The following is a 26156-nucleotide window of genomic DNA, read 5'->3' as shown; positions in this document are numbered from 1 at the left end:
AGCTGTCATGCTATTTTTGATTAGCAAGTATGTCCTTTAATTTATTTCAAAAAGTAAATTGTTAAATCTCGGCCAAGAGCTAACAAAAACTGCCGATAAAATGATGCTGGATCAAGACTTGGGTCCTCAAATCTATCAAAGAAATGAGGTTCGCATTTCCTCTAAAAAAGGCAGGTTTCCCGGATGTAGACAGGAGTTAACTGGGGATAATGATGCGGAAAAAATTCCTCGGCGGCTTTCGGGGTATACATTGGAATTCCACTAAGAGAACCCCTAATACCGTAAAGTAAAATGGATATCTTGGAATACTCGTCGAGGTAGTTGCAGAGAAATCGTTATCTAGCTCACTTAACAGTAAATCGCACAATGCTTCTAAGTATTGCACGAAGAATTTAGGTGTTAAGAAAACTCGATTTGACTGCATAGGCAATAAAATTGAAATATTTGCTTGGAAGGAATCAACGCACATTTGCACTTGTTCGGCAAGAGCTGGGCTTACATTGCTAAGGTTATCGAAACGTCATGGACAAAACCAATAATGCTATCGTGTTTTCTACAAATTTGGACTGCTCCTCACATTGAAAGATAAAAAAAATCACACACTTAATAATTCATGCTAATCAACCTTTAAGCGACACATTTCGAGGCCTCAAAAATGACAGAACTTTAGAAATTTTACTAAGCTGATTACGAAGCAACGCTGGTTTAAAATATTAGCCGCAAAAAATGAAAAGATGATATTTAAATTTTAATAAGCTTGCTAATTTTACAGATTTTTTACCAAGCAACGCTGGTTTAAAATATTAGCCGCAAACAACGAAATGATAAAAAAATTATATTAGTGAGGTCAGTCGCTTGTTCCAGCTTTTATATGCATGTATGAAGTAGTCCAATCGCACAACTATCAGTGCTAATAAAAAGTAACAGACATCAATGACTCGCGGGTCTTGCATTCCGGCAGCCCAGAAATACAATTTTCCAACATTTGGCATAGATGGATACTTTGGATGGCATTTAACATGCGAAGTTCTGAACAATAATCTGTCTCGTATCGTTTGACAGTAAACAACTCATTTTTCCACTAAATGCTTGAAAAAAAAACTCATTTGGAAAGCACGGTAAAGAGACTACTCAAAATCCGTTTTTAAACTACTCAAAATCCGTTTTTAAAACTATCACAATTCCTTCTGTTTGAAAATGCTTTGCATACAAGCCATTTGATACCTGAAATACCTCAGTGAAAGTATTTATTTTAGATTTCACTGCATAAATAGTGAAATACATAAATAGTTACAAAGGAATTTCAACATGTGTCTCCAACAGCCGTGTGAACGTTGGACCGCATTCGGATTATCATCCTTGCGACCTTTTCTGATTTTAACATCTTAAAAAAAAATTAGTCATGTGATAACCGCAACAAACGGAAAGGAATTATCTATACTCGAACAGGTAGTTATTTCCATTCAGCATAGTATTTTAAAGCATGTCGATATACGGTACACATAAAGAAGAAACACCCGGTTACAAAAATGGGAGTGTATTTTCAACTGCTGCGTTCTTTCTTTCATTTAAGTTTTAATTAGTTCTACTTACAAACTCTCCTTCCACAGTTGCACGCGTGAATAACTGATGGTCTGCGAGAGATTTCCTCTTTGCTACTTGCGCACCATAGAACGAGGTATTACAGAAAATATATCTTCGACTCAGTGTTAATTACTCCATGCAGTAAAATGATCGATGAAAAATAAAGTCCAAATGCACAAGAAACAGATGTTGAAATATATGATAAAACATGGAATTTGCTTAAAAAGTGAACAAGAGGAAAAATTGAATAGGAACCATGCTACATTATTTTCCTTCAGGTGAACAGATCGCGTCTGTAAGAGACGGCGTCACTCAACATCAGGCGAAGAATAACATTCATAACTCTACGAGAGAAGATCATGGAGGTCGAACATGAAATTGATGTAAGGCTTGAAGCAATACGAGTCAACACCTACGCCTAATGTTACCTCGATAACATTCTCGAGTTTATGGAACAGTTAAAATCATTTTTATTCATCACTAATACGTACACCCTTCATTTTTGTCACATTTGGATTTAGGAATGAACGATAGATGAATTAGGTATTCGTGATCGGAAGGTTTCTTGAAAAAATAGGTACAGTCCAGAGGTGTTGACCCGAGGCGAGTTCGGTCATGGCGACGCTCATACGAGCAAACAGCTGAACAAGTGACTGGAACGCAACTGAAGCATCAACAGCCATTGAGCAATGCTTATTATACGTAGAAGTTATGGTATGGCTTCTAAGTGAGAACTCTAGCGTAGTAACACACGCAATTGAGAGAAACAGTCTAGGTTTAACTGATTAGATGACTACCAAGGCAAAAGAAGTAAATCTACACTTGAAAAACACAAATAAATAAGGGAACTATATCATTACGCGTCAGCCAGAACATCACAAAAAATTCAAAGAGCGTAACCCAATAATGTTAAGATTGAAAAAGCTCAAGATAAATAACGATCAACTTTACAACGAATATATTCCAAAATTCTAACGGAAGACAATAGCTATGAACTTTTACAGAAGGAACTGTTAGACTTGATAAATAATGTGCCTTGCTCTAGCTTTGACGAAGAGTTCGTATCATTAACAGGAAGGCTTGCGCTGTCGCTGCCGCCAATCCCGCTGTCGCTGCTGTTGTGCGATACATTATCAGTCACTGAAGCTCCTCCACAGCAATTTTTATCAGTCAATTCACTGGAAACGTCATTAGACTCTATAGAGAGATCAGTACAGTCCACCAATGGATCAGCTGACTCTACAGATGGATTAACGGACGTTAGGGACGGATGAGCAGACAATGCGGACGGATTATCAGATTCAACGGACGAACCAGCAGCAAAAGCGGGTGTTTCTACGTAAGGACACATTTCAGGAGATGACGAACCACAATTTGGTATTTCACCATCACTGCAAGCAGAGCTACGACGCAGTTTTGTTTTACGGATGGCTCCTGTGGTCCTGCAATCTTTGGTATCATCTGCGGTTTCAGCTTTTATCTCACATGATGAAACGTCGTTGGTCGGGCGAGAAGACACAGCATTCCATCCCTCGGCCAAAACCTTGTCGAAAATGGCCTTGACTTGCGGCAGCGTGGTGCGCAGGGTTAGACAGAAGCCTTTTGAAGCAGGGATAAGAGGGAATTCCGGTAGCACTGCTTGCTGTTCCTTGTCAGTGACGATGCTGCGGTACGTATTGGGAGTCGTGGGAGATAAAGGATGGGCAGCGTTGTGCCCTTCCGACACATTCAACCAGCGTTCCAAGCGGCTGATGAGGTTACCAGCATTTGCGTTAAAATGCTCCAAGATTTCTTCTTTGAAGACGGACGGAGGATTTTGAAGCATGCGTGCAGTGGCTTGGATGAGCTTGAGGAGGACCATTTCGTTGTACATGCGACTATTTTCGTGGCCTTGTTGACTGCCTTTCTGGCGTTCATATCCGGCTTCATTAAAATAAGGTTCGCTCACTAAAATAAGACCCTGAATTGAAACGATAACTTGAAGCAAATTGCTTCTGTGTGTCCATACTTCGGTTCCCTTGCCACTCCACGTGCCTAGTAAGGAGATGCAGACCTTGCCATCTTCATACAAGTTAGGATTAAGGCGGTCGGAGCAATACGGGACGTAATTGCATAGAGGAGGAGCATGAGGATAGTCAGCCGAAAGCTGAAAGTCGAAGAAGAATAGACCGTCTTGGTACGGTGTTTTGGCAGGTCCTCGTATCATGACTGAATAGAGATCCATGCGATCTTGGTATCCACGAACCCAGATGCCACCCGGCAGAGAAGATTGCAGTAAGCGTATCTCATTTTTAACAGTTTTGTAGAAAAGGCTTGGCTGGCTTGGCTGTAGCATAGTCAGTTTGAACTTGTGCGTGTCAGGCGCGGTTTCCAATAGAGTAAAACTACCGCAATCTGAGTTCGAGGGCAAGTCGGAAGAAATATGATCGACCAAGCCGCTCTTTTCTTTGGTTTCTAAGGCATCACACGGTATGGTACTCTGAGATTTCGCTGAGCTCACAGTGCTAAGCGAAATTTTAGTGGATAAAATACCTAAATTCGGTAAAGTTTCGGCGATGGACAAATTTCTCTCAGTTATATCAGCTTCATCATGAGGTCGCAGCAGCTCCACTCTGATGGCCTCCACACAGCTCGCTATGAGCTCCTTCTGGTCAATAGACAGTGTTTCCTCAGGACCCGCTTCTTGTTTCTGAAAATCGGAAGAAATTAGATTTCACAGGTTCAACACTTTACAAGTTCCAAATAAACTGAAGAAAAAACGTCACAGAAGAATAACTTTGAGGCTAAAACTGAAAATACACGAAATTATCTGTCAACTATATAAATTATATCATTTAACAGATAAACGTAAATGCTACTCTGTCGGCTCTATAAACTATAGTAGTTTCCGAATCTAATTAATAAAATCACACTTGCAAAGCCAAAAATTTAACATATTGGAATTCGCCAGGTTCAGACAAAATGTATAAAAATTACCAGGCTGGACTTGAAGTAAGAATGACAATTTTAACTCAGTGAAAGTGTTTAAGTTAAAATGTTAACATTGGTAATGGTCACGTTATTCGCTTCTATTGTGTAGAGCTGTATCAATGCTGTGTCACTGATGAAACATCGATGCAAGGGAAATTTACCCACGAGATAGAAACACAAACTCTTACCAACTCCGACTGGATGTTGCTCATATCGAAATGACCTCCGTATCGCGAAACCACTTCTTCGTAGGTCTTGAGGAGCTGGACTTTCATCATTGAACAAAGCACGGTACAGATGGAAGACGCGTCAGCGCCGTGGGCTTCTTCAGACGGCGGTAAGCCGTCACCTTTGATTGAGACCTCCTCAGTTGAAACGTTCTCGTTTCCTTCCTTTGGTGTTTTGATGGACGAGTTTTTGATGTCATTGCAACTTTTCGAGTCCTTGATGTGGGACGTCACAGGCCGTTTACTCTTGTTCTCGAGACCAGCGTGGTGGTGGATAAGCATATCAGAATCGCTCAGGCGCTTCAGTAGAGCTCCGCTACCTCCAATCGATCTAGAACTGCTCTTGCTGGAAGTCCGGCCTGACGTGTTACAATCTTCTCGCACGTTGCCATCTTTTGGTCGATCTTTCTTGGCTGAAGCTGTCTTCACCGTAGTTTCCGTGATCTCTACTGGCAAATCGGTGGCGATATTCTTTGGGTTAATACAAGAGACATCTGAGACAGCTGTTTCAGTTGAAATGGTCGATTCATGCGTACTGTTATCCACGATAGCCCCCCCAGAAACTGGTTTATTTTTCGATAACTTAGAACGGTCAGCGTTGTAGGGAGAGCCATTAAACAGTCTCTGGACTTGCTCCGCCATTTTCTGGTTAGTGGAAAGGCATCCGCGCTCGCGGACTTTCTCAATGAGACCCGCGAAGTTGCTCTCGTGGAAGAAGCGCGTCGACATGAGTTTGTCCATGTACCTGTAAGAAATAAATTAACAATCTGAGACCCAACAACTGTAATAATACATAGAAACGAAGTTGTTGATGAATTTTTTGGCCTTAAGCATATTGATCGAGGAAACGAGTACGCATCAGCACTCGACAGAACCCACAATTTGATATATTAAATAAGATTACTTTCACTTTTTAATTCTTTATGGACACCGGAAATTTCAACCAAAGCTTTCAACTTCTCCACTTCTTCACTCTCGCCATTGGGAGCGTGTCTGCATTGTGGCTAGATCCTTCTGGGAGGGCCAAATTGCCCCCACTTTAACCTCACTGGGGAGCCGTGGGGAGATGGCTCCCCAGACTGCTGCGTCCTGGGAAGCGCTACCCGGTGGGCTTGGACCAACGTTTATTTACGATGGGGGACCTGGAGCCCCAGCAGCCAGGTCCCTGTACTTTCTCCTCCTGCTCGGTGGTGACATCGAGCCAAACTCGGGCCCCACTTGCATCACGCGTATAACATTTTCTCTCGCGGGTGGGAGATGTTATACGCGTGGTGGGTGTCTTGTGCAACAATTGCAGATGCTGGTTCCACTTCAAGTGTACCTGGCTTCCAACATTAGTCACCTTACCAGCAACTGGTTCTGCTCGTTGTGCCTCCAATAGGTCGACACATCCGCGCCGCAAATCCCACTCGCATACCACATCAAGCCCTATGTAAACCCACCTCCCCAGACATCACCTTCTGCACACCATCACTCTTACACAGGATTTCATGTAGAGCGGAAACAGACCTCTCATCCGACCTCTGACCAATTATCATCACACTGCTTTCCACCAGCGACACCAAATGCGCACTTCGCAAACTATTCACAATTACAAGAGAAGCTCGTGGGAAGACTTCACCAGGGAAACGGAGGCCCACTTCCGGAAGCTGAACACACAACCCATCACCAACAATGATCACACCCTCACCCACTTCAGCACCGTCATCACCGAGGCAGACAAGAAATATGTCCACAAGTGCAACAGGAAAACTATAACCCTAATTTCACACCTGATATCTCCCGTCTCATTTGAACACGCAACAACTTACGACGCACACCAACACTATACTCACAGGTAACTATAGACCACATCCATGAACTAAATGGGATGTCTCAATAAGGAATAAACAGAAGCAGCGCTGGGAAGAGTTTGTGGTGACAATCAACCACAAAGCTGACTCCTCCAAACTATATAGAACAAACCGCAGCCTCACTAACTCCAACAGTGGCCTAACAACATTAAAACTGGCATGACAGGAATTGTTTATGTCGCAATAATGTCGGCATGGCCGCGATATTTCATTTGTTACTCCCACGAGGTGGGTGGCAGGCAAGAAGAAGAGACTATTACACTGGCCTCATCCCATCTCACTCAGCTATTACCACCTCGGATAAGAACCCTTCACGAAAACAACAATCCAACATATTAATGAATCTTTATGCCAATATCAGTCATCTACATTATGCCAGAATCAGTCACCTATATTATGCCAACATCAGTCACAATTTTGTCCTACTCACAGACAAAATCTACAAAGCAACGCTACATAACAACACCAGACGCTGTCTTGCTGACTACTTAACAGGCAGACCGTCATTCGTACACAATGGCAAGTCACAAAGAACATACCGAACTGATTTCTGCTAGGATCAGTCCTCTCACCAACACTTTTCAACCTTTACATGCACGACATTCCAGCCCCACCAGACAACATTCACATTTCATCCTTCGCCGACGACATCACAATTACATCAACACACAACAATGAAAACACATGCTCCACACAAGTACAACCTTAAATCACACAACTAGAGGGCTGGCTAGCACGCAACAGACTCAAAGTAGCCCCCACTAAATCAAAAAGCACACTACTAACAAGCCACACAAAGGAGCACCAACACAGACCCACAATCACACTAAACAACACCATCAGACCACACACACATGAAACCCAGAGTCTTTCGGGACACACATACAGAACATCAAAATAAAATGCAGACCTAAAAAAATGCAGAAAACCCTACAAAATGCAGACCCAAACACTCAGAGCCCTCACAGGTACAATATTCGGACAGAACAAAGAAACCCTCACACTAGTGTACAAACAATACATACGCTCAATGCTGGACTAGGCAAGTCCAGCCTTGGCACCCATAATTTCACCTACACTTCACAACCACTTACAAACCATACAAAACATAACACTCAGAATCGCACTTGGCAGCACCCAAACCACACCATCCAACCACGTCCACGCAGAAACTAAAGTCCTTCTTCTGAAAGAACATTTAGATTAGGCACCTAATTCCTTTCATCAGCACTCTGCAACCTCCTCAACCCCTGCCATCACTTTAAGCAGTTACCCCTTACACCCAGACAAATATCTAACACTCCATACAACTACAATCTCACAAAACCAACACCTTACACCCGCCCACAGACCCAGCCAACTTCATCAAACATATGCACACACACCTAACCCGGAACGCACTCTCGAATCCACCAATCAACAATATCATAGATGACATACGGTACCGCCAGACATCAGCCAGACAGAACAGCAGTTAAAATGTGCAGACAGGGTGCACCTCAACAGACTCCGCTGTGGTCACCATCCCTCACTATACTCCTACAAACACCGCCTGGACAGCACTCACTTAGACCTGTGCCCCCAGGGCCAATGTCATACACTGCCCAACACCGTCAAGCATCTTCTGCTTTAGTGTCCGGATCTGCAGCGGCATAACAACCGTCGCAAAGCTTTGGTCCGAGCCCCGCTCGGGTGTCTGTTTCTTGCGCAGCGCGGGTTTCCTGGCGTGACCGGGACTCGGGGAACGTCAACAACTTCTACACTACTAGTTTGAACTTCGGTGCCGGCTCATTTATAAATATATCCATACTCCGCAGTTCATTATAGTTAGATTTACCTGAATAGTGAAAGACAGTGACTAATAGAGATATTTGATGTAATCACAGGAGCTACAGATGAAAAATACATTTAACAAATGACAAGAAAACTGTAACAGGTAGCAGCGGCAGCCACAAAATGCGAGCGTCATGTCAGCTGCTTCATGTCCTGCGTGGACTGTAGGAGGTTGTGCGTGGACAAGTTCTACACGCACCTGCACTCCTTGTAGCAGTCGAGCAGCTGCTTCATGACCTGCGTGGACTGCAGACCAGGATTCTGCGTGAATATTTCCTCAAGTCTGCCCATGACGACCCTGGCCTTCTCGATGTTGGCAACAAGGCGGGTCTTGAGCATAGGGCTCTTGTCGTCCACCCATGAGCCCTGGCTGCTGTCGTCACTGACATCGCCTCCTTGCGGTCCATCTTTGCCTGTCAATTGCAAAAATTTAGTTGAACGTAAAATATATTTTTTATTCAAGATATCACGTTTGGAATAAATTTTACTGGAAGCTGAAAAATATTATTTTCATTCAAGTATGAAAAATATTTCCTTTTCTGTTTTCACTTTTTTCACCACTTTCAAGATGAATCTACGTTTCAATCTCTATGAAGTTGCTATGCACCAAATCAATAGATTTAAAAGATATATGATATTATACAAATCCATCAGGGCTATCAACTGTTACTACTGGATAGTTACCGATCTGTCTTATCAGGTTCTGACCGTGAAAAACTCGCTCCTAATAACGTAATAATTAAAATAATAATAATAACTAATGCTGGGACAAACGACCCTTAGGCCAGGCAATTCAAGATGGCAACAATTTGATGAGATTTAGTTAATAAATCACTGGTCAAGAAGCTTCAAATTGAAATTAAGTTAAAACGCACTGGAATTATAACGAGGATGTCGAACCTCACAGCACAATGACCTTTATACATCACAGCCACACAACTACTCTACATCACTCAGTTGTATAACTCTGCTCACCTTCATCTTCATCATCGGTGGCAGTCCTCCAGCTCTTATCATCACCATCATCGGACCCGAGCGATGAGTCACCATCATCATCATCCCAGAGCTCGCCCTCATCAGAGTCGTACTCCCCCACCTTGTACAGGTCCTGGGGGAAGCACACGGACGACGACCCGTCCACCCACCACACGTTCACCTGCACCGAAAACGAGATCATCATATGGGGTTCGAATTAGAATTACGTAAATGAATTCGCCATCATCCGGGGTTTGAATTAGAATTACGTAAATGAATTCAGATAAACAGTTGATAAAATGATAAACATTCAGATAAACATAAACATAAACACACGGACAACGACCCGTACACCCACCACACATTCACCAGTACACAAAACAACAGGCATCATATGGGGTTTGAATTGGAATTTAAAAGCAAAGGAAACGTCAATTAGATTTACCATAACTTGATTGAAAGCGTTTCAGTGACCAGCTCTATAATAAGCTCCATTCATCTGTTTAAAAATTTAATAATTCAAGTACAATCAACAGGAAAAATCCATTGAATTTAAAAGCAAAGAAAACGACAATTAGATTTACTATATCTAATTGAAAGCGTTTCAGTGACCAGCTCTATTATCAGCTCCGTCATCTGTTTGAAAATATAATAATTACAGTACAATTACCGAGGAAAATCTAAATTTACTTGAAAATGTTCGAAGATATGGCAATTAATCCGTTTGAGTCACAAAGATTTGCATTATAATAATTAATATATCTAGAAATTCAAATAAAACATTTGCAAATCGACCGTCCTAGTTTCCATGGTGTAATAAAATCTCATGAACACAACCTTCAGAAATATTCACGTTTCTTGTAATAAAGCTTGTGATAATTTCTTGTGATAATTCTGGGATGATTTGTTCAAGCATGGACATCACGTTATGTCCACAGGCCTAAAATGATCTTAGTTTATAAATTAGATCACGTTCCACTTTAAAACTTGCATAGGACTTCCAGGAGTGACGATATTACAACTAATAAAGTCAAGTTAAGCAGCCATTAAAGACCTTTGAAATGATAAGGAAACTCTACAATCTACAATTGGGCACTTGCCACAAACCATTTACACTTACTAAGTTGGCGACCTGACTAGAGGCGAAGTTATATTACAAAATAATTATTAAAAAACAGCTTAGAATATGAGTAACTCGCCTATATTGAAAAATAATAATTAGAAAACTGCTTAGAATATGAGTAACTCGCCTATATTGAAAAATAATAATTAGAAAATTGCTTAGAATATGAGTAACTCGCCTATATTGAGAAATAATAATTAGAAAATTGCTTAGAATATGAGTAACTCGCCTATATTGAAAAATAATAATTAGAAAACTGCTTAGAATATGAGTAACTCGCCTATATTGAAAAATAATAATTATAAAACTTATTAAAATTGAGTAACTCGCCTGACCAGTTGGGCAATTGTCGAAGACCTGACCAGTCGCACAGGTTTGGTCGTTATCAAAGTTGGCAACTCTAATGACAACAGAACCTGAGCGGTAGTGGAAGTCGGGGTGATCGTGCAGGTCATACACGCTAACCTCTTCTTCTCCTTTGAACACAGGCCTGCAATACACATAATATTATACATTAACAACTCAATTTTCTCTAAATTAACTTATAAATATAAATAATCTAATCAATTATTGTTAATGTTGTACACGCTAACCTCTTGTTCTCCTTTGAACACTGGCCTGCAATACACATAGTATTAATATGATTTTCAGGAAATTAACTTATAAATATAAATAATTTTATAAATTATGGTAAAAGGTTGTACAAGCTAACCTCTTGTTCTCCTTTGAACACTGGCCTGCAACACACATAATATTAAGCATTAACAACATAATTTTCAGTAAATTACCTAATAAATAGTCTTATAAATTATTGTACAAGGTTGTACACGCTAACATTCTGTTCTCTTTTGAATATAGGCCTTCAGCACAAATAATATTATACATTAACAACATGATTAGCAAGACGTTCCTGTATCAATAATCTTAGAGATTATAGTCAAGATCGTACACCCTAATCTTAAAAAAAGCCTGAAAAACAAAAAACAACAAATCAGCAAGAAGTTGCCGTAAAAATAATGTTAACCATATCGTACATGTTAACCGCCGTTAACTAAGAACAAATCACTAATTAAATAAGATGATAAATTACTCAACAAGACGATTTCTTATTAAATGAAAAGAAAATTAAATTAATCACATTATTAAGTTAATTAAAGAAAAGGAAGACAAGTAATGGAGTGACTGACTGTGGTTCGGCCCCGGCAGTGTAGGTGCGGAACCACTTGACAACTGTGGTCCTGCCTGCATGGTCCACACGCTGGACCACACCGTAGTCGTGAGGGTCTACTGGCTCTCCTGCCTCCGGGCACATGCCTGCAATTATATGCATAATAGTTATTATATGCATTACAGTTATTATATGCATTATAGTTATTATATGCATTATAGTTATTATATGCATTACAGTTATTATATGCATTATAGTTCTTATAGATAACGACGCGTGTAAAAGAACTATCTTCATTGTAAAGTATACAAGATGGATATGAAGATAACGTATGCTTATAATAGTTATCTTAATTGTAGAGTATACAAGAAGGTTCTACAGATAATAATAACGAATAACAGAGTTATCTTCATCAGTAAGAATTCAGTACCTAAGTTAAGTAATTTAAAAGATCATCTACTGTCTTCTATAACAAATATAACAATGAAAGAAAAAAAGTTCAATAGAAAAAAGAAAAAAAAACAGAACGTAAGGTTTTATCATACAACAAAATTATGTCATAATTATCCAATGATTTCTAAAACAAACTCGTGAACATCACAAATAATTATACACAATTGAAATAATTATCTAGATAAATGAAGGATATACTGACTTACCAGCCAGGGTTGTAGGGCTTTGGCAGACGACGAAATCAAAATATTATGCAGAATTTAAATAATTATCTAGATAAATGACGTACCAGCCAGGGTCGTAGGGCTCTGTCGGACGACGAAGTCCCCAGGGAAGAACTCGTGGTCGTCGAGGTGGTGGATGGGGTAGAGTTGTGATGACGGGATATCAAACTCTACTGAACCGTCCTGTCAAATAAACACTTCTATTATCTTCAATAGGTATAGTTTTTCAATGTTTTTAGCGCATTTTCTCATTTATGGAGAAAAAAGGCGCTATTGTGCTCGTCATGTCCGTCCGTCTGTCTGTCCGTGACAGACAGACGGAGTTGTGAGGACGGGATATCAAACTCTACTGAACCGCCCTGTCGAATGAACAGTTTTAGCGGATTTTCTCATTTAAGGAAAAAAATATAACTCAGAACTCACTGCACTGAGTGACAGAGAGCGCATTTTCTCGTCGACGCAAACACGAAGTCACGGACGGACAGACAGACGGACTGACGGACATGGCGAGCAAATAGTGCATTTTATCCATAAATGAGAAAATGCGCTAAAAAGGCGCTATTGTGCTCGTCATGTCCGTCCGTCTGTATGTGACTTCACGAACGGACGAGAAAATGCGCTCTCTGTCACTCACTGCAGGGAGTACTGATCTGTTTTTTAGTATTTATTATATATATAGGACCGTACATGGGAGGGAAAAGTCTTTCACGAGGTGCAAAAGTGTACCGTGTAGCATGTAATAACATGAGAATAATCAATTATCACTTGCCATATGAACGACATGATTCCAACGAGCCACATAGCGAAGTGAACATAACCAAAGACAAGGATAACATGATCATAACCAGCCACAAGGATAACATGATCATAACCAAAATATGAACATGATCATAACTAGCCACACATATGCAGCGGACCTGCCAGACGACATCAGCATAGCTGGAGGTCATAAGCGTCTCTACGACGACGCGGTCGCCAGGGCGTGGCTGCGACGAGGGGCTTGGGGCGTGAGCCGCCACGAGGCGCTTGGACGGACGAAGCTTCTTCTTCTTCAGCATCTTCGTCATGAGGGACGGGCCTCCTGTGCGCCTCTGGCTGCCTCCTGCAGGGGAGGAGATATAATGAGCGAGAAAACAACGGTCTTTGCATAATAAAGGATGAAAAGATTAGTTGGCAACTGAAGGAAGAAAAGCGTAGTTGGCAACTGAAGGAAGACAAGATTAGTTGGCAACTGAAGGATGAAAAGCGTAGTTAGCAACTGAAGGATGAAAAGATTAGTTGGCCACTGAAAGGAAAAAAATATTAGTTGGCAACTTAAGGAAGAAAAGCGTAGTTGGCAACTGAAGGAAGAAAAGATTAGTTGGCAACTGAAGAATGAAAAGCGTAGTTGGCAACCGAAGGAAGAAAAGATTAGTCGGCAACTGAAGGAAGAAAGGCATATTTAGCACCTGGCGTATAAAAAGTACCTACAATTTTCAATTGAAAGATGAAATGTGTAGATCTAACCTGAAGGATGTAAAGTATACAGCAGACCACAGAAAGATGTCAATCAATGAACGATTATGAAGCTGAAAGGTTGATATCTGAAAGAAGATTAGATCTTTCAGAGCAGCCTGACCAATGTACTAGTAACACAGTACTAATTAACGCTACACTGATAACGCTACACTGAAAACGCTACTCTGATAACGCGGCACTGCTGATGGATTTCTCACCGACAGAGGAAGTGGAGGCGCCGCTGCTGATGGATGTATCATCATCATTGTCTTCTAACTCTGAGCGGCAGGCTTCACTGCCGTCCTCAGCACACAACACTGCAATTATATCAAGATTCACCCCAATTCTATTCTTGCTAGCAATAAATTCGAAAAAATACAAATAATTATAATTATAAAATATACAATTATACAATAAAATATTTTAAATCTATATAATTTGAATATAAAAAATTATCATCATGAAGCTTTTGAAAAAAGTCTCGATTGTACAACCACTTGCTCAATTCAAACAACTCAGCGTAAAAATAAATGTAGAGTCTGCTCGTTTGATCTACAGTTACCCTTTTTAATCAATTAATTTTTATTAATTGATATAGCACCGGAGGTGTATAGCATTATATAGCAACTGAGGTGTAAAGAAATAAATACCTAATAATAATACCATATCAGTTTTCGTAAAATAATAATATATGTTTAAAAATTACTTAATTACTTTTTAGAGACAACACTTTTAAAGAATCCAGTGTCTCCAATGTTAAAGATGTACAATAAATTTCTCATTTTATTTTCGAATATTAAAAAAATCAATTTTTCAAAATTTTTTTAATTATAATTTTTTTCAAAATTATTTATTCTGTCAATTGATTCATGCACTGCCTCCAACTTCACACAAGTGTGCAAAATTTCAGATCAATTGGACAGGTAAAAGTGTGCAAATATCAATTATAAGATTTGAGATTTGTAGCTGACGAAATTATTTTTCCAATTTTTTAGTATTGAAAAAAAAATTTTTTTTAATCATTTATTTTGTCATTGGATTCTTGCATTGTCTCCAACTTTACGCAAGTGTGCAAAATTTCAGATCGATAGGATAAGTAGAAGTGTGTTAAATTTTGATTATAAGATTTGTAGCAGACAGACAGACAAACAAACAGGAAGTGAAGTTAAAGAGGAGTGTTGTAAAAAATGCTTTCGTTTATCCAAGATGCTTCAACTTAAGTCTACAAATTAAACTCACTGACGATAGGCTCGTTCTTTTCGGATGCAGAGATTCCAGATTCTGCCGGCACTGACGTAGCTTCTGTGTTATTCTGACAAAATTTATTGATATTTTCACAATCCTCATTCACGGACTTCTCATTTTCTATATTAGTTGGTGTAGCAGCCACTACGGAGTTATTCTTCTTCTTCTTTTCGTCTTTATTGCCAGCGTTGTAGTCTATCGCTTTGACAAAGCCATTTTTGATGAGATCACCGCTCTTCTCACGAGCCCTCTTTCTAATGTTGGGTATAGAGAGCAGATCTGTGGAGAAAAACGAAATAATCAAAAATACAAAAATAATGCACTTATATTTTTAATAACCCAAAATGCACCAAACTGTAACTTGCTGCGCCGTGGTAGCCAAACCCAGCGTCAGAAGCTGACAGGATTGAGGTTGCATCTTTTGTAGATGACATGGCGTACTTGAAAACTACTCCCTCCATAAAATATAGCGTAAAAATTTTTCCTTGTATATCATTTCACATTCTCTATGTCGCCTTCAAAAAATAAAATAGAATAATACGAGAACCATCGATCGCGGCTGAATGAACAGCTCGATGAAAACCCCGCTACCTTGAGTTACACAAACTGCCGCAAAGAAAGCGTGCCAAAAGTTATCGAATGTTGCAGAGTGATATACGTTTAGGTAGATGTTGTAGGAATACAGGGTTCAATTGTAGGAATAGTGGTTTACTTATTCAACATCGATTTACCTTGGGGCCCTTGCTTGGTCCAAAATTACTTGCTGAATATGAGGAGGAAAGTCTATTTCACATCATTTCATTTAAACATAAGTGCACTTATAGTCATACATTACTTATCCCACATTCCACACAGTAGTAATATAAGAAAAATTATCAGACCTACTCAGCCAGTCTATATAGCGTGTTCTGCACAAGCTAGAAAGAACGAAGAATTTAGCACATGTTTACAAAGTGCTCGCATAATTATAATAGCTTGCAAACAATCCAAGCCATTACTGCTAAAATAAGTTGCGAAGCGATTATATCCCAATGAAATTGAATATCCAACTGAAATTCATGCATTGCAAAATTTCGGCATATAAAAGAATAAACTCGTAGCATTCACTTTGAATAAAGCAGGAGATAACATTTTATAATCAGAAAAACTAAATCAATTCCCAAAACATTCTGAGTAAGAAAAAATATTATATGGCATATTTAAACCTCCATGCAAATTAAGTTGGAACAACATTGATTACGAGTTGATTTAATTAAGACAGGGTTTAATCAAGGTTATTTCAACGTTATATTGACGTCATTTGGAGGGTTGTAAGTGAAGGCCTTACAGTGGATATTTATGAGAGAATTAGACTGGCCAGACAGCCCTCAACCAAACTGAAACAATTCCCATAGTAATAATACAGAACTGGATCATTATTAATGTTAATAAAATATTAGCAACGGGAACGACCATAATTACCTTTCATTGCATTACTGTAAGTTAATAATACATACCAGGAAGCAATCTTTAAATACTGAACTGAACGATTCAACACATAAATAAAATATTATATACTGGAAAGAATAACAAGAACACTCGTTCACTGCGAGTGAATAAGACTAAACTGAACCATTTAACATATAAATAAAATATTATTAACTGGAAAGAACAACAAGAACACTCGTACACTGTGGAATAAGACTAAAATGAACCATTTAACATATAAATAAAATATTATTAACTGGAAAGAACAACAAGATCACTCGTTCACTGTGGAATAAGACTAAAATGAACCATTTAACATGAAAAATTTAAATTTAAGACTAAATGAACCATTTAAAATAATACTAACTGGACAGGGGGCCATAATTTCAAAACTCGCTAAGTGAACATAAGTACTTACGCTTTATTTTCTTGTCTATGATTGGTGGATTTTGCTTGAAAGGCCGTCAATGATTGGCTGATGAACTTACGATCTCGTAACTTTTTTTGAAAGTATAGGCCCAGAACAACAAGAACTATCATTACACATCTGCGAATTAATAATACAGACCAGGCAGCGCTCGACCAACTCTGCGACAGGAAGCCTTGGCTTGCTCCCACTGCGCGGAGGACATGAACGTGTCGCCCTCCTTGATGGTGTAGAAGTTACGGTCCCCGAGCTGTAGCGTGCATGGCTCAAACACGTTCAAGATGCGCACTCTGCACACAATAATTAGTGCTAAGTGCGGATTGAATTTCCCACAGAAACAGCGGATTGAATTTCCTGCAGAAACAGCGGATTGAATTTCCTGCAGAAACAGCGGATTGAATTTCCTGTGGAAACAGCGGATTGAATTTCCTGCGGAAACAGCGGATTGAATTACCTGCGGAAACAGCAGATTGAATTTCCTGCGGAAACAGCAGATTGAATTTCCTGTGGAAACAGCAGATTGAATTTCCTGTGGAAACAGCAGATTGAATTTCCTGCAGAAACAGCAGATTGAATTTCCTGTGGAAACAGAAGATTGAATTTCCTGTGGAAACAGTAGATTGAATTTCCTGCGGAAACAGCGGATTGAATTTCCTGCGGAAACAGCAGATTGAATTTCCTGCGGAAACAGCGGATTGAATTTCCTGTGGAAACAGCAGATTGAATTTCCTGCGGAAACAGCAGATTGAATTTCCTGCGGAAACAGAAGAATGAATTTACTGTGGAAACAGCAGATTGAATTTCCTGCAGAAACAGCAGATTGAATTTCCTGTGCAAGCTGTGGATTGAATTTCCGGCGTAAAGAGCGGATTGAATTTCCTGTAGAAACAGCCAATTTCTCCAATTACATTGCAGAAATTCATACAAAAATTAAGTAAAATATCTTCAATTTCATTGGAGAAATAACTCTTTGCATTGATTCATCAAAAGAAATAGATATGCCTAGTTTATAACAAAAACTTGAGAGAGAGGGGAGACGAGAGGAGGGCACGGGAGAGGGGAGACGAGAGGAGGGCACGGGAGAGGGGAGACGAGAGGAGGGCACGGGAGAGGGGAGACGAGATGAGGGCACGGGAGAGGGGAGACGAGAGGAGGGCACGGGAGAGGGGAGACGAGAGGAGGGCACGGGAGAGGGGAGACGAGAGGAGGGCACGGGAGAGGGGAGACGAGAGGAGGGCACGGGAGAGGGGAGACGAGAGGAGGGCACGGGAGAGGGGAGACGAGAGGAGGGCACGGGAGAGGGGAGACGAGAGGAGGGCACGGGAGAGGGGAGACGAGAGGAGGGCACGGGAGAGGGGAGACGAGAGGAGGGCACGGGAGAGGGGAGACGAGAGGAGGGCACGGGAGAGGGGAGACGAGAGGAGGGCACGGGAGAGGGGAGACGAGAGGAGGGCACGGGAGAGGGGAGACGAGAGGAGGGCACGGGAGAGGGGAGACGAGAGGAGGGCACGGGAGAGGGGAGACGAGAGGAGGGCACGGGAGAGGGGAGACGAGAGGAGGGCACGGGAGAGGGGAGACNGTGGTCAGAGATGGTCATGTGGTCAGAGATGGTCATGTGGTCAGAGATGGTCATGTGGTCAGAGATGGTCATGTGGTCAGAGATGGTCATGTGGTCAGTAGATGCCTCACTCAGAAAGTCAATGGTCATAATATTCGAATTGTGACCCACTTTACTACTCCCAGCACGAGCAGCTATAACACCTGTCAGTATTCACGGTATTGTTCTTACTGCTCTGACTACCATTAGTGACACTTGAGGCGCCAGAACAATTATTTCGCCAGTTATCGGTAAAACGATGAAGGGAGATGCTACCTAAACTTAATTAGTACCGGTATTTAACTTAGTATTTAACTTAGCTACCTAAACTTAGTCATCATAGCTGTCAATTCTTTATGTAATAATAAACACTTGTCAGTAATGCACTTGCACTGGGGGTCTTGTCTAGTCTGAACTGGTGGACTTGTCTGGTCTGAACTGGGGGACTTGTCTGGTCTGAACTGGTGGAGTTGTCTGGTCTGAACTGGTGGAGTTGTCTGGTCTGAACTGGTGGAGCTGTCTGGTCTGAACTGGTGGAGTTGTCTGGTCTGAACTGGTGGAGTTGTCTGGTCTGAACTGGTGGAGTTGTCTGGTCTGAACTGGTGGAGCTGTCTGGTCTGAACTGGTGGAGTTGTCTGGTCTGAACTGGTGGAGTTGTCTCCATAGAGCAGACAGCACTTGCACTCACCTCCACCTTCTGCACACATGTTTTTCTACCAAGTGCACAGCACTTGCACTCACCTCCACCTTCTGCACAGTTACGTGCATTTTAGAGCGTCGGTTGCGGGTCTCAGTGGCTTGCAGCTTGGCAGTGACGGCATCTGAGCACTCCACCCACTCTACAGTTTCAAAGTCCTGGACATTCCCCACCAGCACTTGACCAGGATAGAAGTCGTACCGCCGAAACTCACATTCCTTTAAAAACAAGGTGCGGACGATAAATTACATATAATTATTTATTTATATTAATTGGCACAAGCTCTTGATCAATAGGGAAATATTTCAAATACTAACAAAGATAATTCTAGAAAATTAATTCCAGACTCAAGTTTCAGGTTCAATATCAGCTACACTACTCATGTGAATAAATAAGAAAGAAAAATGAATATCATATGAGATGGCAATGGAAAATTTGAACAAAATATTCATGCATTGAATATTGGCAAACATAAATTTACAATTTTACATCAAATTAAATTAATTTTTTCAATAGTCATTATTAATCATTTAGGAGTTCAAGCAGGTTAAATCATAAACAATCTATTATTTTCATAATGTAACATGAGGCAGCTAACTGCTGTCTGAGAAATACAATAAATGAGTTAAATTGGAAAATTTTCAATGTCACAACTTTGGCAAGCAAGACAAGTACCTTTACAGTAAATAAAATTACATTTTTAACCCTTAGGTCAGATAGGTTCAAATTGAGAACTAACAGACATTGTCTTGTCGGCACTAGAACTTAATGAATCTAACACCACAACAGTCAGAACAGAACAATAACACAAATAAAAGCAACCACAGTGAAAAAGTCTTCCATAAAAAAAACATTAGGAAATAGATAGATGAGCCAACCTTGTCCCTAGAGTCCCTGATTTCCACAAGATTTGAAGCAGCATTGTCATTCATGTAAAAAAATTTGGAAATAGAGAAATGAGCCAACCTTGTCCCTAGAGTCCCTGATTTCCACAAGATTTGAAGCAGCATTGTCATTCATGTAAAAAAATTAGGAAATAGAGAAATGAGCCAACCTTGTCTCTAGAGTCCCTGATTTCCACAAGGTTTGAAGCAGCGCTGTCGTTCATATAGCAACACGAGCCATCCTTGAAGGAGAGCAGTAGACGCCGCTTGATCATGTGGACCATACCAACCCAAGAGTCTAGTGAGATGGCCATGTCTGTTGCAAACTCCTGCTCAGAAAATAGTTGTCAATTTTAAATTTTTGGATTAGATACTGACAGATGTACAGTTGTCAGTTGAGAATTTAATAGTGTCAAACAATAAGGCAGGACACACATATATTTGTAAGGTTTCATGTGAACAAGAAAAATATAAAATAACTAATTAAAATCCCAGAATCAAGTACTGATAATGCATATCAAGTTTGTAAGGAACTTAGAAAAATATCTCACCTCAATAGGAACCAAGTCAGAACTGTCAACACATGGGATGACCTGACGTCCGGCATTGACAATCTGCACGCGGGCCATGACTCGCACCTGGCGACAGTAACCACGCTGAGTGTCGCGGCCTATGATTAGACGACGTACTACGTCGCCAGGCATCAATGATCGATCCGCCAGTGAGACCTGATTAGAAAAGTGTTTACAGTCATTTAAATGGCTAAAAAAGTAAAGATCTTTTGAAAACAAGAATTTTCCTGTTGATGGACTACTCCAATGCAAGGATACACATTAAAAAACAATTTCTTCATATTCTAATTTTAACACATATATACTGATCCCCTTTAGAATTAAGTTGTAAAAGGTAAATAGGTGGTAGTATGTCCTTCTATCTTCAAAATTACCTGTAATAAATTATACCTTTATAAGTGAAGACTTTAACTGTTGATCTACTTAAATATGAATAGAAACAGATCATATTAACCCATCCTTCATTACAGTTAAAAGTGCATTCGCAACCAGAGGCTTAATATTATTGAGAGGATTACCTTTCTTTCTGAAATAACAACTTCTTCGCCATTGGGATACCATGCCACTCGTATGTGGCCTTTGGTAACCTTGTCTTCTTCATCATCATCACTTTCTTCATCACTTGACACAAGCTCTGCATTTTCAAGAACCATGCCAAGCTGAAGTTGACCCTTCTTGTTGAAACGGTAAACTTCATCTTCATAAAAGTATTCATATTCATGAGACATTATAATGAAAATTTAGTCTTACTCAAAGAAAGAGATGCAGTTAGGATCATCTGTAAAATATTTGATAGTTTTAGATTTCTGATACACATCATTTGAACCAAGTTGCAACCATGGCTTCATTGGTGGCTTTAATTGGATGTTCCAGGTTGGTTTACTTTTATGATAATATTAGAGTTTTGATGTAATGTGCACTGATAATGAGACACAAGTTACCACTTGGCCAATACTGCTCTCAACTCGGTGCTTGTCATTAAAACCTTATAAATATAATACTGGTCAAAAGTATAATTTGAAGAGTTCAATTGCCACATAATAACTAAAAAGCTTTTTTGATCATGCTAGAAAGTTATGGCTCACTTTTATTAATGTAATAGATTGTTTCTATTGAATGCTATTGAGAGGCAGTAACATAAGATCAAGAGGTGTAGGCTATAGCAAAGTTAATGGCATTGATGATTGAAGCAAAAGTTTGATGGTAGTTTACTAAATGAGTTTATTGTTCAAATTTGTTTTTCATTAGGTTAGAAACCAAATTAGTAAAACAAGCAAAAGCCATTCTTGAACAAGAAGAAATGCCCAAGACCCTGGACAATTTGACCACTTCCTATCCAACTAGAAAATTGGGCTGAAGCCACCTGTGAACATAGTACCTAGAAGAGACTTTTTCAGATTTTTCCTTTGTGAGAGTAAATTGAATTGAGTGCTTTGAGTAATGACTAGACCATTAAAGCATCATAGTTACTAGCATTATCATACATAGATTTTCAATTCAATTTGAACTAGAACACAGAATTTAAAATCTGATTTTATAAAATATCTTATGTGCAACTATGTATGTTGCAGTTGCACATAAGATATGTGAATGAGAACACCACAAGTGGTTGTGGAAGATTTTACTATTTCCACCACAGCACCACCAAGTTAGAATATTAGACAGAAATTTCCTAAAATTAGACTAATGGTATTGTTTCTCAGGTGATTTTTTCAAAATCATGGGCAAAAGCTTTTTCTCATTTTTCCTAAAGAAATAAGGATTTTTTTTTAAGTATGAAGCTGACCCAACTTACAAGCCTTTTTTTGTCCAATTCATAGGTGGCTTCTAACCAATTTTCCACTCTGAGTTATTTCTATGCCTAAGGGCCTTGGTCTATTTCTATGCTTCTAAACAGTGACCAGTGTCAAAGCAGAGACTTCAGAGACTTTTTTAGAAGCTTTCTTAAGTAAGTCAAGTTCCTTTTTGAGTCCTATATATAAACCACTAACCAGTAAAGTATCATGGTTACCACATACCATCATTCATACATAAAAAATTGTTTTAAATATTCAGTTAATCAGGAAATTAAAAATAAACTGATTCTAAAGAATCTGTGATTTGTCACTATGGTCAGTACTCAGTATTCAGTACCTACCGTAAAATGGGGTTACTTTGACCGGTGGGGTAACTTTGACCACTTTTCATTTTTTAACAAAAACCCCCAAAACTCAAAAACGATTCGACATAAAAAATTTTTGTCAATGGCCATCAAAGGCCTAATACTGAGGCTACGTAACACAATAGAAAGATTTAAAAAGTTTGCATATCTATTAGGTTAAAAAATTAAAAATGTGACCCATGAAAAAGAGCTACTATTTAAAGCCTGTCGGAGTACCCCCTCCAATTTTTTTATTTTTTGGTAAAATAACTCCAGGTTTTGATGCATTGTAGTAGAACTATTCTAGTTACATATGCAAAAGACAAATTTTAGAAAAGTGTCATATTTTGCAAATGGGGGGTGCCACCCCCCAATGGGATAACTTTGACCACCTAATGGCAGCCGTGACGATGTAACATTGACCGGCTTGGAAATTAAGTTAAAATTACCATAGGTACCTATATAACATATTTCATGTTTGATACACCTATTAATGTTTTTTTCTTTATGTCTCAGACTCTACAGAGTCTTATATTTGGTAATTTTAACTTAATTTCCAAACCGGTCAATGTTACCCCATCACGGCTGCCATTAGATGGTCACATTTAGCCCATTTGGGGGCGGCGCCCCTCATTTGCAAACTATGACACTTTCCTAAAATTTGTCTTTTGCATATGTAACTAGAAAAGTTCTACTACAATGCACCACAACCTGGAGTTATTTGGAGTTATTCTACCTAAAAATAAAATTGATTTTACCACCCGGTCAAAGAAACCCCAAGTCCAAGAGCTGGGATAACAAAGACCATCACTTTTTTTGAAATTACATCAAAACTAAGAGGCAGGAGCCAGCAATTTATGGTGAGTAAAGCTAGAGTATAGACCTGTATTTTGCATGTTTCAATTTAAGTTTAACTTATCTAGTAAAAAAATGGCATCATTTTGAAAAAAAAGTGGTCAAAGTTATCCCATTTTACAGTATGGACTTCTAAATAAGAAAAATTACAAAATTGTAGACAATTGCTAATTGCTTAATGATTTTTTTTAATCTACCAATAAAAATACCATTAGACTATACCATAATGGCAAACCAGAGCTTTTTTAGAATCAGTTCAAGAGTTCATTTTTAATTTCCTCATTTACTCATGATTTAAATAAATTTCTTATGTATGATAATGCTGGTATCCAGGATACTTTATTGGTCTACTTATAGGACTCAAAAATGAACTTGAGGGGGAGTCTAAAACTCTAAATTCTAAAAAAACTCGCTGCTTTGCCACTATGGACTATACAATTAATTACCCAGAAGCCAGAATCTATGAAAAATTCTATCCAAATTCTAAAATTTACACAGCCTACCTAGGCTAGTCTGGAAAAGTCCTATTTTTGTCTGAAATATCGCGGCTCTAATATCATATAATTTCAGTAGGTATGAAATCTCGCGGCTCTAATATCATATAATTTCAGTAGGTATGAAATCTCGCGGCTCGAATGTCATAAATTTTTGTTTGATTAAAAAATCGCGGTTTGCACTTCGCAAACATGTCATTTCATAAAATTTTCAACTTCCGCAATCTCGTAGAAATGGAATCACGGCTGGCAAATCCATAAAACCACGGCTCGAAAAATTCAGTCGCGGCTTGCCAAGTAGATATATTCCATACTAGTACCTAGGTATCTCAAATATGACTTTTCAAGGTCTTTTCAAATTATTCATTAAAAAATAAGAAAAATGCACCATTTCTGCTTGAGTGCTTGTGATTTGCAAATCACCTGTAAAAAAACTAATTTTACCTGCAAGGCTGCAACATTGAACATTAGATGAAATAGGTATGGGAAAATGGAGCATAATATTGGATATTCAGATAAGGTTGAAAAGTGGATTCAGGCTTTAAATGGACTTGTCATTTCACTAATTTCACCAGTCAGTCAGTCACCACTCTCTGAGCTCAGTGAGCTGCAAATTGCTTCCAAGTTCCAAACCATATTTTAAAGCAATAGATTTATGTAACATCACTAGCAATGATAAGCAATCTAGCATGAATTATCTCTTACTAGGTAGGTAGGCTAATTGAAAAAAAAATTGTAATCAGTTCTGGCTCTGCAGTTCACCGAGTTCAGCAATAATATTTGAAAATTATAAACAAATACTAAGCATAGCCTATTAATAATAATAATAATAATAGCGGTTTCAGCGTTAGTAGGCCGTAGGCCTGTCGCCGATTCTTAACATCGCAGAACATCCACAGCTTCTTGCGGTCTCGAACTCGCAGCTCACTGCTTCAATTTTTGCTTTGCTTAACCGCCCGGCCTCCTTGCCGATTCTGACCGGAAACTGGCGCACAGAGCTGGGATCGAACCCGCGCCTCTCTGCTCCAATCTTGGTACTCTGAACTTTAACCACTTTTTTTTAACCCTTTAACACGTTAACCGCCACATGTACCACCGGTGGCACAAAATAAGCTGTCAATGAACGCCATATGTACCACCGGTGGATCATTTACATATTTAATTTCAAATTTCTTTTTCACTCGTTTTTCATGGATAGAAGGATGAATTATCAAAACAAGTGTCGTAATTTATTTATTTATTAGCATAACTATTCAAAAAAATAGTTTCATACAAATTTTAAATGAAATATAACTATAGTTTTGTTCCGTAAATCAGACTCTTTCTCAAACCTAAAATTCAATGGTAAAAAAGGAAATTCTTCAAATAAAAGAAATAATCCGCATAAATTCGTGATCATAATTAGTTAGATTACATTTTGGAAAATTATCCATGAACCAATAATAGCATTAGACATCAGACATTACATATGAGAGTGGGTTCATTCAAAACAACCAGGGCATAAATGTGGCTTATTTTTGCTTTGAAGGCAGACTGTTTTCAATCTTCTTGCTTTTGCAGCTGCAACTGAGCAGCCTTCATTTTTCAACAGCACCTCGTAACACCCTCTACATCTTTTTCTTATATTCCGACATTGACCCTCCAACTCAAGAAGGTAATGAGAGTTTCTCTTCCCACCTATAACAGCTGGTTCTCGTCCTGTGTTCCTTTTTTTCGAGTTTCCTGTTATGAGTGAGTGAGCAATAGATTCTCGGAATTTTTTCATCGACAAGGGTTGCTTGATATGAAATTTGTTATCGTAATGCAAAGCAATTATGAGTAGTGAGTGAAATAATGAAATAAACGTATGTAATAAGTCTTGGTATTATTAT

General features: G+C 39.2%; 1 protein-coding gene across 1 annotated transcript; it reads right to left on the bottom strand.

Annotated features, from left to right (window-relative positions):
• Positions 1-413: 413 nt before the first annotated feature.
• Positions 414-21599, bottom strand: LOC108672031. The gene is made up of 18 exons (XM_018159644.2): positions 21315-21599; positions 20776-20952; positions 20395-20553; positions 19385-19558; positions 19031-19340; positions 18085-18807; positions 17501-17525; positions 17188-17336; positions 15147-15431; positions 14126-14224; positions 13328-13512; positions 12476-12593; positions 11753-11879; positions 10896-11055; positions 9443-9623; positions 8667-8880; positions 4743-5526; positions 414-4273 (listed from the first exon to the last, which is right to left on the bottom strand). Exons 1-18 carry the CDS (start codon positions 21522-21524, stop codon positions 2573-2575), a joined length of 5781 nt encoding a protein of 1926 aa, XP_018015133.1. The 5' UTR covers positions 21525-21599; the 3' UTR covers positions 414-2572.
• Between the last annotated feature and the right edge of the window lie 4557 nt (positions 21600-26156).

This window comes from Hyalella azteca, unplaced genomic scaffold, assembly GCF_000764305.2.
Source record: "Hyalella azteca isolate HAZT.00-mixed unplaced genomic scaffold, Hazt_2.0.2 contig2316, whole genome shotgun sequence".
NCBI lineage: Eukaryota > Metazoa > Arthropoda > Malacostraca > Amphipoda > Hyalellidae > Hyalella > Hyalella azteca.
The sequence above is the reverse complement of the archived record's forward strand: the minus strand, read 5'-3'. Positions and strand labels throughout refer to the sequence as shown.